Source organism: Vanellus vanellus (genome assembly GCF_965231255.1).
Source record: "Vanellus vanellus genome assembly, chromosome: 6".
Taxonomy (NCBI): domain Eukaryota; kingdom Metazoa; phylum Chordata; class Aves; order Charadriiformes; family Charadriidae; genus Vanellus; species Vanellus vanellus.
The window spans coordinates 13,980,259-13,999,123 of record NC_138911.1 but is presented as its reverse complement, the minus strand read 5'-3'; the positions used below and the strand labels follow the sequence as shown (position 1 = coordinate 13,999,123).

The following is an 18,865-nucleotide window of genomic DNA, read 5'->3' as shown; positions in this document are numbered from 1 at the left end:
GAAGAGACCTTAACCCTTTTTCTCTTTCATAGTACCCACCTATCTGACTGTTTCTAAAAGTTACAGAACCTACAGTAATAGACAAGTTGACTTACAAAGTCAGAATACTACGACACTTAAAAACCAAATGTTTCCCCAGAAATCATACAAAACTTCACAGACCTTGCTAAAAAAAAAAATGCAGTCCCTTACTGTAATGCCTCAAAGATTAAATAGACAAGTAGTGTCCCACAAAGTTGCAGCTCCATCTGTTATTACAGACTTATCTTTTGAAACATGTGTGTATACCAGTCTGGCTGAGAATATGACATTCAGGAAACAACAACTGAAAGTTGTCAGCTCATAAAAGCACTTTGAAAGAAATTAACAAGTGCCAGAAAGAAGATTAAATTCAGATAATTAAAAATCATTAAAAGTTAGGCAGAAAAATAAGTGTGTGATCATGTAACCCCCATCTCCTTCATTTAAGGAAGACTGACAAGGCTTACAGGGCTAAAATACTAAATGAGGATAAAACAAAATATTCAATATGTTTGATATATTGCATAACTTGCAGGTATTGCCCTAAATAAACAGCGAAGTCACTGAAAATACACTCATGGAACCCAATGGTGATCTGATGACACCACAGCCTCCGTTTTACTGCATGGAATTGAAGGGATAAAGAAGATTCACAATTCAAAAATACGGGCTGCTAGACTCCTAATGTCAAGTTAATCTATCATAAATGTTCAGGAACAGAGATCCTTAACTTTTCTAAGCCTATATTCAAGGGTTCGGGGTGGGGGGAAGAGCTGGGTTTGGAGTTCGTTTTTTTTTTTTTTTATGGTTGGGTGTTTTTTTTTTTTTGTCTGGGATGTTTTCGGGGGAGGTTGGTTGGGTTTTTTCCTTCCCAGGAGCTTCAGATACCAACACAGCTCTAACTGATGATCTGTCAAAGTTATTCTTTTAACAAGCAAGAAAATGTGGGGGGTTTATATGGAAGAATTCTTCCAAAGTAATTTGAAAATCCTAGTATTTAAACACTTAAAATATATTAACTTTTTAAGCTTCACACAAACACAGGAACACAAGTATATTCTGTATTAACATTGACATTTTAACAAGTTTAGCCTTTAACTACGTATTATAATACTAGTTTGTTAAAATCTAAGTTTGTGTGTTTGCCTACGTTACAAAAAAAAAAGTAAAAAAACAGCAACTAACACTCTTGGTTTAACCTGTCAGTCACTACATGATTTTTCCCTAAAAAAAATAACTAGCCTTATTTCAATACCCATACCAACAAAATACATCAATATTAAATAGTCTACTGTGAATTTGTTCACATTTTTTAAGTGAAATGCAAAAGACGATGATTTTCTGAGATAAAACACACACTGCTTCCAACACTAACTGGTTTATTTTCATGGCTAGGTCATCACTGGAAGTTACTGACTTTTAATCAACACAGGGAAAAAGCTATTTAGAAAAAGAATTGCTTGCTTTAGAGGTTAAACCCCAGGTAATATTAATTTCAAAAACTCTGTTTTAATATGTAACACACAAGAACACTTCAGTATAATTGCTAGAAAAGGCGGTTGATATCCAAAACACTGGTGAAACTTGCATACTACTTAATTTTGGTAACTTAATTTTCATATAGATCACAAAAATTTGCTTGTACATCTTTCAGACTCAAGCACAACTACAACGTTCTTTGGAGAAGTAGGCTGGATAGTTTAAATAATTTCTCAATTTATCCAAAGTAGCACTTTGCAAATTCTCATGAGCGCCATAGCCACAGTCACAACTGAACAGTTTGAGATGAAGCCAGTCTTTTCCTTTGTAACAGTCGAGTTCAGCTTGCAACACTATCAAAAATAAAAGAACTGTAAGCTAATTGCTGGCAAGTATGACGCAAGCGGTTTCCTAGGTAACAGCCCAAGTTGCTCAAGTGCCTGATCCAGCATTTCCTCATCTGTTTGCACTCACACCAGCAGTCTGACAATGTAGTCACTGCATCCTGTTTCACTCAGAAGCCAGCGAAACACAGTTTAACCCTTGACTGACATCTTTGCAGTTAACCTATCATATCTATAAATTAACTTTAACAGCAACGTTTTTTGCATGCATTTTTAATTTTCTCATATCTTTGCAGTAGCTGTCCACACTGCATTTTCTTTTTAATTAAGAAGGAAAACATGTGAAAGAAAACTTCATCTAAAATAAAAAAAGTAACATATCTTTTAATTTGTATTTGCACTACTGAAAGTTTCTGCCACAAATTAAGTTTAAAAAAATTAGTCACCTGCAGATTTTACATAAAACATTGAATTAGCTGTATCTCTGATTTTAAATTTATAGCTCTAGAATTTTCCTAATTTTATACTGTATCTAATTTACTTTGAGTATAAACATCAAGAGGATCTATCAAACTACTACTCATTCACTTCAAATAGATGTGTACTCATACATAAGTAGGAAGCATGTTTTAAAAATGTATCACAAAACAGTTACTGTATACACCAAGGAAAAGTCCCATTTTGATTAAAAAAATGTAGAGAGCACGGATCTCATCAGTAAGCTATCTTTCAGGGGAACCACAGATTCTAGAGCAAATTAAAAAAAATAATCAATCAATAATAAAAATGTAAAGGCAAATATTGGCCTTTCTGACAATATTTTGCACAAAAAAAATATGGGTAATTTTGGGGTTTATCTTTAAATTTGAATTTGGTCATTTCAGGACATGAATAAACATGAAACAAAGTACTTCCAGCATAGTGCTTTTAATGTGCTGATATCGGTGCTTATACAGTGTAAAACAGAACTGTTTTTCTGTACTATGGAATAGTTATGGAGCACAAAGAAAGAAAAAAGGCAAGATAAAAGTAATATTGTTTGGTTAAAAAATTCAGGGCAATGCTCCACCAAGGCAAAATGCACATGAAATTTACTGCTGAGAAAAAGTCTCCCACCTTCACTGACTGATCTACCCAATGCAATTTTAAGTGGGAAATCCCCTAAAGCATTCTGAAATAGGCAGATGACAGACAGCCAAAACAACCTGTCACAGCAGCTTCCTGACCACTAAAGAGAACTAAGTATCGAAAAGCTGAAGGTGCAGGGAGGCAGCAACATTAAGGACTTTTCACTATTTCTTTCACAAAAACTTGCTCACTCAGGAGGCCACGTTCATATCAAGTTAGAACCGCTCTAAAAGGAGATCTAAACCAGTCCTGATTTTCCAGTAACTGGAAGTCTCCTTCCTTCAAACACATCATGGATTCTCCAGTTTCTTGGGAGGCCTTCCTGCTCAAATCTAGTATCATATTTATCCATATCCCAAAACACAGAATATGAAGTGTTAGGCCAAAAAGCCCAGGGGTACAAATGAGTGGCCTGAAATAAAACTCTGAAGAACAGTATGCAGGTATGCACTGGCAGCTATACTTATCTAGAAAATAAGAAATGAAAAAGGGCTACCATGTTTACACGGTATGATCAATGCCTCAGCTTAGTCAGCAACTAACTACTTGTTGGCATCTCAGTGATGTTTTTCTCTAAATGCAGATGTTTCTGTCAACAGGCTTTTCGACTCTATTGGTATAGTTTTCCTCTGCATCACTTTTTAGCTTCTTCCTATACACCTGGATTACTCTTTGTTCTGATGTTGCAGTACACACAGAGTAGATAGGAAGGCAGAAAATAGAAAAAGAAATGCTTTCTTCACCAATAGACAATTTTCTGCAAGTGAATAGAAAGCCAACTCAGAAAGAAAAAAATAACGTAAGTAGTCTGCTATGTGATTACGGAAATTCCAGAAAGAGATCAAGAAGTTTCAGGGATGAAGATGCAATGACAGGCAGAAAACCTGTGATGACACAAGGCATGTTGAGGAACCCGAATATCTCTGTAGGGGAGGGAAGCAAACCAGCACAGACTAGCAAGACTATTGTTGCAGGGTTATGCTGGAATACAAAAGACTCCCAACCCCAACCCTGTTCAACAATGGATCAGGCAGCCTTGAGAAAAATCATGAGCCATGTGACAGCTTTAGGTTATGGGATTCACGGTTCAGACAGCTTCTCCAAAACTAAACCATACAATGGTTGCTGAGGACATCTTTGATAAAATGAGGTTTTTAGATGCCTGGATTAGAACAAAGTGGAAGAACATCCACATAGAAATTCTGTCAGAGGGCACTAAAAAATACTTATATCTAAATATGAACATAGGCACCAAATTACTTAACCACTTTGGTTATGTAATTAATATATAACAAGAACATTTTGCATAACAGGTTAGCCTCTATGATGCTTGGCAGTCTATCCAAATACTAATGATTTAGTACTTTTGCAATACTCGGAATTGTTACCTGCCTCGTAACAATCCACCAACTACAGAATCCACCATCATGATATACAGTTTTTCTCCAGCTCTGTGTCCTGCTATACTCTGACTAGGACACAAGAAGAAAAATAAAGCTCTGTCCACCAAGCTGGATAACCTCCCAAATGACGCTCATGACAAGACAGATGCAGGGAACTCACTGTTCTTTTTGACTCTGGCTTTTCTTGGCTTACCCCTTTTCCTGAAATCTGCAGGGGTACCACTGCAGAACATCTCAAAAAGTGAAGCAGAGCTGATGGGAAGAGAAAGACAGACCTGGGACACAGCTGGGAATCTAACAGACATGCTGAGCCAAAGTATTACTCAGAAATTGGAAATAAAGTTCAAAATTTCATTTAAAAAAAAAAAAAAAAAAAAGTTCTGCAAAAGTCCAGTTAAATCTGTTTGCCCTGTGGAGGAAAATAAAGCTCAAGACATCAGGACAGAAAATATTGCTCTGCTCCTACTGACCCTGTTACAACCGAAGTTGTAATCAGAACAAAATACCTTAATTAAATTTGTATATGAATATCAGTGTTGTAGAGATGAGGCAAAGCTTTCTTATACCTCTCAAACATTGCAGGAAGGTACACTGAACAAATAGAAATCCTCTAGTTCTTTCCATCAATTTTGAATGGAGGAGAAGTGAAGGGAGTAAGATGTTCAGTATTTAATTTTTGAGGCATGGTTCATTCCCTATTATGGTTTGTCAGACAGCTACTCTTGCTACAACTACAGCACTTGAGCCAATACTACTCCTATTTGTCCCTCCTCACTTGCTTACAACAGGAAAGAGTTAGGCAAAACATAAACAAGACGGCTAAAAGCTTAGACTTCTCAAAAAAAACCCAAAACCAAACCATGAACCAACCAAACAAAAACCAAACCAACATAGAAAACCTTTGTCCCCTCTATCCAGGAAACAAACAAACAGAGGATTGTTTTCAGCTTCAAAACTACCAAAGACATACAGGTTCTCTTTGGGCAGCAAAGAATAAGTTCCTAATTATAAAAGCCTACATATTAAGAGCAGAGATCTTACAAATAAATTTGCAGTTATGCTCACAGAGAATGAAGCATCTAACTTGCAGAACTAACAAAACAAAAGGAAAAACCAAAGAACTTTACAATATTGTATAGTGTCAAGGTAAAGGATAAGGTAGGTATGAGCATGTCAAAAATAAATGTACGTGCCTTTTCAAATGCAGTCTACTTATGTAAAATTTTTCAGTACCGGACATTTATATGGTACTGAAGTAAGGGATTCTAGAAACTTCTTTATCCTGTAAATGCAAAGAAATATTTAATTATTCTATTTTACAAATTATACGTTCTACACATTTTTTTAAACAATAATTTGATTGCTAGGTTTCTAAAAAGGTAAAATGTTTTCAGTCAGAACATTTTTTGTCTTTACTGAAAGATACTTATAATGTTGAACCAAATTATGTTACTGATCTTGTAACATGTAGAAAGAGAAAGAACACACTGGTAGGAAGAGGTGTTAAAATTCTTGTAAAATTAAGAACAGATAAGGACAGGGAAAGAAAAAGAAAAACGACATTTGAAAAAAGACAAGACAAGCAAGTAAGCAATTTACTACTCAACATTAATCTCCTGTGAAATCATTTTTCTTGCACTTTCAAAGCCCAAATAATTAAAAATAAAAATGTGCTACCCTCAGCAATTTTGCCAAGACCAAGCTGTGTGGTGCAGTCGACAGGCTGGACGGAAGGAATGCCATCCAGAGGGACTTGGAAAGGCTAGAGAGGTGGGCTCATCATGAAGTTCAACAAGGCCAAGTGCAAGGTCCTGCACATGGGGTGGGGCAATCCCAAGCACACATACAGGCTGGGCAGAGAACGGATTGAGAGCAGCCCTGAGGAGAAGGACTTAGAGGTCCCAGTGGATGAGAAGCTCAACATGAGTCAGCAACATGCGCCTGCAGCCCAGGATATGGTTGGCTTTCTGGGCTGCATCTAAAGAAGTATGGCCAGCAGTATGAGGGAGGTGATTCTGACCCTCTACTCTGCTCTTGTGAGACCCCACCTGGAGTACTGCGTCCAGCTCTGGCGCCCCAACAGAAGAAGGACATGGACCTGTTGGAGTGAGTCCAGAGGAGGGCCACGAAGATGATCAGAGGACTGGAGCACATCTCCTATGAAGATAAGCTGAGCGAGTTGGGGTTGCTCAGCCTGGGGAAGAGAAGGCTCCAGGGTGATGGTACAGCAGCCTTCCAGCACCTAAAGGGGGCCAGTAAGAAAGCTGGAGGACTTTTTACAAGGCCATGTAGTGTTAGGATAAGGGGTAATGGCTTTAAACTGACAGAGGGTAGATTTAGATTAGGTATTAGGAAGAAATTCTTTACTGTGAGGGTGGTGAGACAGTGGAACAGGTTGCCCAGACCAGTTGAACACCTCCAGGGATGGGGCATGCACAAGGCCAGGTTGGATGGGGCTTTGAGCAACCTGGTCTAGTGGAAGGCGTCCCTGCCCATGGCAGGGGGATTGGAACCAGCTGATTTTAAGGTCCCTTCCAACCCAAACTATTCTACGATTCTCTGAATCCTGTCCATCACCAGACAGGTGAAAGGAACACAGCTTTATGAATGTATTCATTTGAGAATTTTCACACTTGCTACTAGAGAGATAAAGTTATAAATTACATCAAACCCTGTGAATTTTTAAACAAGTAAGGACCATAATCTCAATCCTTAAACACTGTAAAACACATGTTCTTTTCCACTCAAAAGCTTAAGTGCTCTGCTGACTCTAGGGAGCTTCCTACTAGAATACGTGGTAAGGCAAGTATTGAAGATTTACAAATCTTTAGCAATGAGATTTTAACAGCAACTAGTCTCATACAAGAAAAATGACATAAGACTAACTATATACCTTTATAAGTCCATTATTAAAGCTGTATTGACTTTTACAGTTAAAACTGAAATGGCATCTCTATTATATGAAACACAGGTTGAATCTTTTCTAAAGTTGTAAGATACTTTCCTGAACAAGACATCAATATCATATTTACAGATATAACATCAGTTTCTAAATGAATTTGTTCTGAAATTTTATCTTTAATGATCTTAATAATTGGCTACGCAAATTTCATACGTAAGCACAGAGTTTTATTCAGTTTTAACAAGATTGTTTGAAGCTTAGGGTCTTTTAACTAGTTTTGATTTTTACTCTTCATAAAAAAATTATCCTTCACGCATAGACTGAAGTAGTTTTCTTCTTCAGAGCATTTTGCAGATGTCTCCAATATGACAGTTATTGTCTCAGAGAGTCTGAAAACAGGCCACCCTTAAAAGCAATAGCCAGCATCTGCCTCTGCTCATCTACTCCCATTTTCTTATTTTCATCTTGACATCATAGAAAATCACTTGCAAACCTATTCTTTTCAAGCTTCTTGAAAAATTATTTGACATCTAATAAACAGGCTTCCAGTTCATTAAAAGCAATGATAAAAAAGACTGGTCATTAGCACTAAAGCTGTTCCAAACTCTTCTTTCTTAATCAAACTTGTTCAACCAGAAACTCCAAAATAGAAAGAAAAATATGATTTTCAGTATTGCCATGGCATGGAAACATTCTGCTATGGTCAATAAAAAGCAGCAAGAAACTCTGATACACATTTTAATTAATGCTTTTCTATAACTACATAAAAATAAGTTAACAGGTACTTGTAATCAAAATACTTTATATTGTGCTTTGCCATAACAGCACAAAGCTGTTATTTACATCACGGTGATCGCTCATCTTAACTTCAACTAGACATACTACATTTCTTTAATTGTTCGAAAGATTCTAGGCAATGTTCCTCAGCATTTTACTATTAAAAAAAAAAAAAAAAAAAAAAGACTAGAAGATGCCTAGTTAAACATCCGTGTGCATAATCAATCGAAATTCTCTCATCGCAAGTTCCATTTGAAATTTGCTTTGTAAGCATGCTTCAGTGATCCCCAAATGGATATTATGCTGCCTCAAAAATGCAGTTAGTTGAAACGAGGACAGAAAGGGGACACATGCAGGGTGGACAACAACCTTGTTTATGTTTTCTAGTTAAGATATGAAATATATTGCTCTACCCTATACCAACATGTTAGGAAGAACCAAGCCCCTGTCATCATTGATGTATTTACCCCAGTCTATAACACACAGTAGGTACATCTGTGTTTCAGTGCACATTTGTATGGACAATCTCAATGGATACAGTATAACCTAGATCAACATTCATCTTTCCCTGAGCAAAATAAAGCCTACTTCTTGCAGATCCACCTAGTCAAGAGGAAAACTGTGCTAGTGTGCTTTTACTTCTTCCAGTCTGAGCCAACTCCTTCAGGGGAGTGCCAAAGCAGATGGCATTTCACGGACACAGCAGGATCTAAACTTTCTCAATCTGCTAATCACACCTTCAGGTTTCCACACAAATTTCCCTCCCCTACTACCCACACGTAAGACCATAACTGCTTGTATCTAAAAAAGCACAGTTTAAATTAACTGAAATTTAATTTCATACTACATAATGAAGATAATTCTGAGGGAGTGGGAATGTGTAGGATACCATGGAATTGCAAGAACAGGTATCAAAGCCTGTGAGTGCATTTATACGTTACACTGTCCAGGTGGCAAATCAAATGAAATGAAGGCTAGTGTGGACATTAATCAAGACAATAATCACTTAAGACTTCTCTCAAATACATTCTTTTAAAGTTAGCATCATTAAACTATGTGCATGACATTGAATTTTATTAACTACTAATGATGTCCTATAAATAGAGAGATTAATCCCTGCCTCAGAGAGAGCTCACAAAAAGCCTGTTCATATCTATCCCTTCCAAAGTTACAAGCCAAGCTAAGAGGCCGTCCACTTCTGTAAAGCATACACATTGTAAGGTTCCTTGGCCACCATATATCTCTCACACAGAAGATAAAGAGATATCTGAGGATTAGTGTTTATCGGTCATTAAATGTTGAAAACCAGTAGGTGTATCAGCAATTTGTGTGGAAGGATGGAAACTGGAGAGCCAAAAGTACTAGAAAAACTCACTGACACCTGTTCTTAAAAAAAACCCTGTACTTCCTATCCTATATTAGTAACTTAGCATACCCAGAAATTTAGAATTCCCTTCAGAAAATCTACTAGACAGAAGGAACAAAACTAAATTCCTGAAGTGGTAAACAGGTATCACACAACAGTGCTTAGGAGAAAAAAAAAAAAAAATTAAAAAATGGAAAATAAGTTATGATTGAATCTGTAATATTAAGCTGACTGTACAAAAAAATAAAAAGACCCTAAAAGTAACTACAGGCCTTTAATTTTAGATCATATAGGAATAAAAATCATGCTAAAGATGTGGACAGTGAGCCTGGTATAAGAATGCCTTTTAGCCTCCTGTCTTGTTAAAAGGGTTTAATCAAAAAGAAAATGTAACATCACTAATAATTAAGGTTAAGACAGACACTCTAATACCATCGTGCCTTTGGTGGGAGTTATAGTTAAGCTGTGACTTCCATAAAACTGATAAAACTTCCCTCTGCAAACCTTAAGTTTCAGCCACTTTCAGAAGAGTTTTGCTATATTATGAACTTTACTGATACAACTGTACTGACAATAGATGTAAACAGGCAGGTGTGACACAGGCTTGCTGTATCACCATCTAGCAGTGGTACAGTTCCTCTGGGGTGGGGGAGCAGCACTGCCTGTTTTGAGCATACTGAAAGTATTCACCCCAGATTAAACCCCATGTATATTCCTTAATTACTATTACCAGCATGGATATAGCTAAACCAATGTACCTATATTGCTAATTCATACCAATAAGCCTGGAACGTTCCTAATAAAAGAGGGAAGATCTCTCAAAACCAAATCCAAAGCACTCAAACACAGCTTCACGTGGTACATTTTCTATGGTATCTTGAATAGCTTAAAAATAGTAAGTTATATATGAAAAAGATAATTTTAACATTCCACAAAACAAACTTTTATTTATCAAATGAATAACAAATAGAACATTTGCTGCAAATATGCCTTTAACTTAGTGAAGGTATTTGGGTTTGCATAAAGGAACATTAAGGCTCGTAACTCAGTACTGGGTAACAAAACTTATCAGGATTACCATTCAAGCAGTCATTTAGTTAGAAATATGTCATCTTTTTCCACACCTCCTGTACAATGCAAGGTTAGCACTGGTAGTCATGAATGTTCTGCGTAGCAGCACTGGTTTTTGTAAATATTGAATTAGCAAACAAATAGAGGGATATAAAAAAAATTACCTGGATAACCATGCCCTATCCTAGTAAATTTGCACTTGTTTCAAAGGAACATGCTACGTATAAAAGCTGTGAAAAAGTAGGGATGGCCCAATACATCAAAACTTACTCCTGGTCAGCAGCTGCCTGTATTTATATGAATTGCATCCTTTCCCAAAGCTGTATGATCCATTTTCAAATATACAACTGCCCTGGAAACTATAATTTTATTTCAGCAATCATTTGTTGTTATGCCATCTCTAGTTCCTAGAAGACTTCGTTTTGCCACATTCACCCATAAGGCCATTCACCTAACTGGTCTTCCTTAAGGACAGATCTCCGATCTGTTTCTGTCGCACTTCCCTTTCCCAAATACCACCATCATCTGTCAGTTTACTTATTACTGTGGGAACCCTATTTTATTAGTATCTGTGGTTCCTGTCTGTTTGGAAGGCTCTAGTATTCTTTTACTTCCACTGGATCCTTAAAGTTATTGATCCTTTTTATGCTTCACTAACATTCACTCGTATATTACACAGTCTGCCCTGACCAGTCCAAGCCCTCACTATTACCATAAATTGAGTTGCAGAAATCTCCCGTTATTTTTTTTTCCATTAAAATTTATTCTGTTGTGGCATTTCATTGTGCTAAGCATTGTTTTCAACGTTATCTTTCACTCCCCTTTACTTTCATCTTAAACTATTTTTTCGGCTTTCTCTCCACATAGTTTTATCCCAGGAAAATAGATGAGATTCTAAAAAGAAATACTATGGCTGTAGCCTCCCATGATCTGCCCTCTCTTCTCATTTGGCAGGCAGAAGTTTCTCCTCTGTTTTCCTCCACAAGTTTTTGCATCAATGATAGAACAGACTACATCTCCCAGTTTCCCTGCCTGTAATCCTTATCTTTGCACAAAGGTACAATATTTTCTCTTTTCCATCTTCATCAACTAGTTTCTAAACACCAGACCTGACAGTTACAGTTACCTTTTCTCAGTGATTCGTTTAAATGATGGGTAAGGCTGCATGAAGTTTTCATTTTTAGGCATCAGAAAACCAAAATAGGGGAAAAAAGGCTTTTTTTAAAATATAACTCTCCTATCAAATGTCATATAAGGCCCAGGCTTTAACAGAATTCTCCCCACCCAGTTCTGGTATTCACTCATGACATGAGACACACTCTCACATGGATTCTTAGAGTTCATCTCACACTGCAGACTTGCCCTGCATTGGGGCATATTCCATAGAGTCTCTTCACTTGCCACTCACCTTTTTTCATAAAACTTGCTGGAATTTGATATCTTTGAAATTTCTAAGGCCATAGTATTCAATCAGTTCAGTTGGTCAAGTTCAACTATTAGGATGGTACTGTCAGGCATATACATGCACACACATACATTGTGTCAAAAAAACGAGTCTTTTCCTGAGGAAAATACACCTGACTCCTTGTAATCCTCTTCCCTTTCATATTTAACCTCACAGAATATACTGTTCAAGTACTGCAGTGCAGAGGCTGTCCTCTTTGCCATTCTAGAGACCCTCCTGGGAACGTTTATTCCTCATCTGTACAATTTTCTTTCATGAGTTTAAAATGTCTTCCTAGTCAAAGCTGAAAATTAGTACTTTATCCAATTTGTCCTGTTAGTTTTCTTTGACACAGTCAGTCACACAGTTCTTGCAACCTTCTCTCCCAGCTTCCTCCCTTTCTTTCCTACTGGTGCTCTCCTCACTCTTGTAATAGGCCATCCTCACCTTCCTCCAAATGTCTCCAGCATTTCCACAGCAGTTGTCTTTGACCTCCTTCCTTTCTCCTTTTATGTTTTCTTTCTGGGTAACCACGCTTGCAGAAACAGTCAACCTCCTTTGCTACACTGATGACTTACAGACATGTTTACCTGCTTTTAGTACACTTTTTTTGTCCAGAACATGAATTGCCACCAGGTCTTGGATATCTAAAAACCAGCATAAGGTAAACTTAGCTAACAGAGCTCTTGACTGCACTCAGTCTCCCCAATAGCATTCTTTGTCATTCTCTGCGAACCACTGTATAGTCCTGGTGGTCACTTTGCCAGAGGATACCATCTTAGACTGACCTCTCAACAGGTCTCTATAGGCAAATCAAGCTCAAATCATCCTTTCTTTCTGGTACAATCTTTCAAGAATATAACTTCAGGGTGACAAAAAAGAAAGAAAGAGAGAGAGAAAAACAAACAAACAAAAAACAAACGGATGCAACTCTTACCAAAAGTCTTCTCATTTCATCTAGTGCAAAAAATTTTGTCAGGATCAGAGAGAACAAGACAGAAACAATATAACTTATCCAAAATATGGTTGCAAAAACAGTTTTCCAAGACTGTTATCTTCACTGTGTAATCATTCTCTTTGTATATTCCTCATACTCAGCTGCATCCCATTGAAATTGATTAGATTCACAGGTCAACAAACCCACATTTCTACCTCGATTCTCCCCATAAGACAAACAATAAAAACCCAAGAGATATGAAGATTCTGTTAACAACAGAAACAAATTTTGACATGCAGGTACACTTGTGATTCCAGTCATTGTCACCATTAGGGGAAAACTTAAAATTTCAAAGAGCTAGTTTCTCAAATATTTGCAAGAAGAGTTACCTTTTATGTTATTGGCTGCAATCAACAGGTAAAGGCTCACATGTTTCTAGGCTGCAAACAGTATTAGAAGTTAACAATTCTAAGACACTGTGAAATACATATTAACTGACAGCTTCTGCACTAGAGAGTTTATACCTTGAGTACTTAAGGACAAAGTATAATTTGTTTCACAAATAGGTAACAGAAACAGATATAAATTGTCTAAGCAAATAAGGAATTGCATTAATTTTAAGTTACATAAATATTTTAAACTCTTAAAATTGAGTCCTTATCTTCCTAAGGTAATGCATCAAAGGTACAAGATAGGTTGGGACAGAAACTGGGGAGAGGTGGCAGTCAATCCAACAAACTAACCACAAGACAATTCTTCCTGTAATTATCAGAGTGCAAAATGAAAGCAGTCTTTATCCATGAAATATTGCAGCCTTCCTATGTGCTTTAACCTAGTCAGCTAGCTAGGAAAAATATCAGCTTTGTTTGCAGACACAAATCCTGTATATTTATCACATATTCTTTCTGGATTCTGAGAAGTTCCTATGTATGAGTTCCTACACATAGTTATTAGATCTCATACACATGTTCACCATCATATTAAAGAAAAAAAAAACGTTTAACTACAGTATTTTTCAGCACATAGAGTGTTTACAGGATCTGCAATATTGACAAGCACTTTTTAGATTCCCAATTCGGATTTGGCTTTCATGGGAAAAAAGGTGCTAAATACGCAATAGTCAATGAAGATAAATCCTTTGATACCAGTAGCAATAGGTACAGCTAACAGATTAGCATCCAATTAATATGTGCAATGTAAACATAATCTACACAAAATTTGTAACACCAATCCAATACTGCAGTCATACTGCTAATTAAGCAATTCCTCTCCAGGTCCAAGATCAATACTAAAGTAAGAATACAAAAAGCCTGTTTACTGCTAAAATCATATGAATTTCTGTGAGCGGAAGTGTTAATATAGTAGAGTTCAGAAAAGACACTGCATTTGCACAATTTTTAACTTTGGTTTTAGCCACATTGCTTCCTTCTGTGTGTCTATATATTTTGATAATGGCATTTAAATATACTTACATAAAAATTTAAAGCTATAATCTATTCAAGACTCTTTCCTCCCACCTCAAACTACATTGCTAGCCATATGCACTATAGAAAAGCCACACACAGCACAAATTTGTAGACTTTGGTGGCTAAAGTAAGCATGGATACTTATATAAAAGATAAGAGTAAAGGTAATCTGATTTTATCAACCTTCCAACATTCTAGTTGTCATACCTGTTCAAGTAAAGAAAGCAATAATCTAAATATTTGTCATTAGGAATTCTCAAATTAGAAAGCATTTACAAAATCATGTTCACAGGGCCTCTTTCCACTTCTAGCCCAGAAACAGCAATAGCTCCACCTGATTCCAGTGGGCACACACAACTGGGTGCACATACCTGTTCCCACACACACACTCTTCATGCACACAGACTCCTTAGAATTGTTGGCTTGAGCTTATTAATGAAAAAACAGCCAACTCAATGTAATTATTTTCTCATGTATTTAACTAGACAGAGAGTCAGGCATAATTTCTCAAAACTTAAGGTCAATACTAGCATTCCCTATTTTCCTCAAAGAGTAACTAAAATCTACATCTGCCTTTTTTGTTCTTATGTGCCCCTGCTTGCAGAGGTTGATACAAACCTCTACATGCAAGAGGTTTATAACAATTATACAAAATACATCTAATAGAATCCCAATAGCAACTTAGCTCTCATTCATCAAAGTATTCCTGTCATGGTGGACCTGTAGCACGTTCCTGGTACTCCACTGATCTTCCTAACAAAGCTTATTAAACTCACTATCTTAAAATACTAATATTGAAAAAAAATCATTGTAATATTTTATAAAGATCTGCAAAACATGCAATCGATCCTTAAAGACGATTAACATAATAAATGGTCTCTGAAAAGCATTAAGTGCATACATTCCTTCTGTTTCAAGGAAGCAATATAAAAACCTAGTAGTGTTTATTTAAATAAAGTCACACATTATAAGCTTACTTGTCCCGCCCAAACAATTGATGTTTTATCAGCTCTGCAATGTCTGATCTCTCTCCAAGTCAGACACGAGATCAGAGGATTTAACCTGTGTCATCCTTATAAAATCACTTATAAAATACTACATGGAACATGCGTCTGTGAATCCCATTTAAACTGTGCTTAATAAAGCACAAATATTTATTGTAAAGCATAATAGACTATTAGGAAAATAAAGAACTTCAGATCTCTCTGTTGTTTCTGTTCACTTCTAGTGATAACAAAGATATCAAATTCTGGAAGTCTACCAAGCAGTTACATTTTATTATGAACACGTATGACTTAAGTACTGCCAATAAATTCTACATATTTAGTTATGGTTGACATTTATTATGTTACTTAAAGAATAATAAATGCCTTAACTCAAAATATGCACATGCTTTTAGGAAGTGAGCCGAATATCAAAGGAAGCATTTAGTAACTTGCATAAGAGTAAATATCTTCCATCATCTAGAAAGGCTAATGAAAGATGTTATCACATTTTCTGATTTTTTTTGTACTGCAGACAAATGTGACAGCAAAAGAGAGCATTTACTATCCAGAAAGGAACAGAGGAAGTAAATTATTATACAATATTCCCTACATATCTTAACTGCTAGTACAATATTTTAATGTTTCTTTCATAGTATGCATTAGATAATTTGAAACTTATTAAATGAGTTATTTCTGAAGCCTGTTACAGCACACTTGCATTTTAACCTTTTATGCAAAAATAATTGCTGCTGTATTATTCTATTGTGCAAATGAAGGGAAAGAAATGCTCGAAAACTACTCCACCGTTTCAGATTCACCTCGTATTTCCTCAGACCTATTTCACAGTCAATCACAAGAAATATATTGCGGAATACATGTCAAAGCGAAATTAGAAAATTTCATTTGCTATCCATTAATTTCAGCCACAACAGTAGTAGTAGATGGGGCATCCTGCAGCAACAAACACTTCCCAGAAACTGCCCGCTTGCACGTTTATTATATACACTCCCCTTACTCTCCCTCCTGTAACGGGCTGATAATCCGCTTCCAGCAGCCTCGGGCCAGTTCCACCGGCAACGCAACGTGATGTTCCTGCAGTTCACGTGCAAGTTCCCAAATATAAACAAACTCCCCTCCCACGCGGGGGTTTGCGCTACAAAAAACAAGACTCATTGAAAAGTTTTCCGGGAGGTAGAAACCAACAGAGTTCCATTCAAGAAAACTGAGCGTTTCGGGCATCCCTCCAGACTCTACTGAACAGCTCTCTCTTCAGTAAAAAGAAGTTTCTTAAATCCCATCAACCCAAACCTAATGTCAATTTACGTGGAGCGAGGAGGAGAGGGTGAGAAAGAGAGAGGAACAAGAGAGTAATCTGCAGGGCAGGACAGCTGCCACTCACACAACGCCAACATTTGATAATTAACATCCCTCAAAAACTGATTTTTCTTTAGCACTTAGCAATCATTTTGTCGATAGAAAGCGGGAAGAACCTGAAGTGCCGAGCAGCTAGAAAGCTGTGGTTTCTTTCTCTTGTAAAGTCTGCCAGAAGCGGAGGTGGTGAGCTTTGGAAAAGAAACAATCAAAATAACAAGGCAGTTGATAGCGGAAGATGTTTGGTTTGGGGGTTTTGTTTTAATCAATAAGAATTACTTTTTAATATTTAAGATCGTATGAAAAGCGAGCGAGCCTTCTGTCCTATAGCAAATACAGTATTATGATTTAGCTTCTATACAGACATAAAGGATTATATCGATTCTGCAGAACCCAGTTGAGAAACCCGCCAAGGGACTAGCATTTTCCTCCACTCCTCTAACAGGAGTTTGACAGTTAGCAGACTTCCAGCACAGAAATATACAGCAGTTAGGAAAAGCAAGCGGCGCTCATTCCTCGGAAAGTTTCTCCCTCCAGTTTCGGAGAAACCTACCTGCTCCCTGGAAATGCAAGGCAACGAGGGTCTCCTAAACATTTTGCAGCTGCCATAGTAGCTGGCCGAAGTTTCCCCCAAGGATACGCAGCTAGATCTCCTCCTGGGTCTGATCACAGGCACTTTTTCCTCCACGTTGGGGAGCCGTGGGTGGTGATGATGCTGGTGGTGCTCTCCTCGGCTCTGAGCCGAGAAGATGCCGCGCTCCCCGCCACAGAGTGCCAGGAGGCAGCCTGCCACCCCGACCGAGCCGGCCAGCAGCGGTCTGAGGACTGGGGGCAGCGAGTAAAGGCTGCTGAGAGACACCAGCCACACCAGGCTGGTGAACACCAACACGAGGAGGCTCAGACGCAACTTCAGGGAAGTCTGCAGCAGGGTCAGCGCCGCCACCGAGCCCAGCACTGTCAGGAGTCTGCCTAGGACCATCTGCGGCTCGGCGGGGGGCTGAGGCTCCTCTTCGTGCCCCTCCGCGGGCAACAGCCACTGCAGCGCCACGAAGTCCCCCGAGTAGCAGCACACGGGAAGCGCCAGTAGCCACCAGCGGGTCGCCCCGCCGCCGTGCTCCCCGCGCCTGCCGCCGGCCAGGTAGCAGGTGAGGAAGAAGAAGGCACAGGCGATGCTGAAGAGGGGGCTGAGGCAGCGGGACAGGCATAGCAAGGCGTGCAGCAGCCGGGGGCTCCGCCAGCTGCTCCCGTCCTGCTGGCCCCCGGCGCTGCCCCGGCTGTGAAAGGCCAGGAGCGAGAGGACAACGGCGGCCAGGGCGCCCAGGCTGAGCAGCGCCCGGGAGGAGGAGGAGGAGGAGGCGGCGGCGGTAGGGAACAGCAGCAGAGAGAGGAAGCTCTTCGGGGGGTCCTGTCTTAGGGGGGTCGCGCAGCTCTTCACGTAGCCGTTCCGCAGGCTCTCCGGGCTGCTGCCGCCGCCGCCGGGGAGCGCCAGGGGCGCAGCCGCCCCGCCGCCGTCCGGCTGCTGGGAGTGCTGCGGAGGTTTGCTGGGTCCGTGGTGGGAGGCGGCCGCGGCGGTTTCTCTCTCTTCCCTCATGGTGGTCGGGCAGGCGGGAGAGGGGAGGACGGGGCAGAGGCGCGGGTCGCGCTAGCTCCGGCCCGGCCGCGCCTCCCTCATCTCCTCAGGAGAAAGGCGCCGGGCTGAGCTGCCGCTTCTCCTCGGCGGGCAGCGGCGTCCGCAGCATGGTGGGTAAAGACGGGGAAAAAAAGAGAGAAAAGGTAAAAGTCTCGTTCGCTTTCCCCGAACGGATCCAGCGGTGGGGACTCGCTGTCGCCTCCCAGCGCTCGCCGGCGGCTGCTGCCGCCGGCGAAGCCCCGGCGGGAGTGGGAGTGGGGCGAGGAACAGCCCCCGCCCGGCGGCCCGCCCGCCCGCCTTCCCTCACGCCGCTGCACACGGCGCGCGCGGAAGCCCTTGCGGCGGCACGCGCCCCGGGAGCGGTTGCGCGCTAACTGCCACGCGCTAACGGCCGCCCGGTAGCGCGGGGGGCGGGGAGGCGCGCTCGCGCTCCGCGCCCGGCGCGAGCCGCCTGCTCCTTCCCGCCGCCCTGTGCCCAGCGGTTGCCCGGCTGAGGTGACCGGCGGGGCTCGCACCGGCACCGGCCTCCCGCTCCCTCCG

The 18,865-nt window shown here is 39.8% G+C and overlaps 1 protein-coding gene across 1 annotated transcript in view; it reads right to left on the bottom strand.

The window, feature by feature from the left end:
* PDE3B (phosphodiesterase 3B) overlaps positions 1–18,634 on the bottom strand; it is a 96,085-nt gene extending 77,451 nt beyond the window's left edge. The window contains exon 1 of the mRNA XM_082485938.1: positions 17,249–18,634. Coding sequence (XP_082342064.1) covers positions 17,249–18,286 — 1,038 coding nt within the window. The 5' untranslated portion in view covers positions 18,287–18,634. The remainder of the gene's footprint in view (positions 1–17,248) is intronic.
* Between the last annotated feature and the right edge of the window lie 231 nt (positions 18,635–18,865).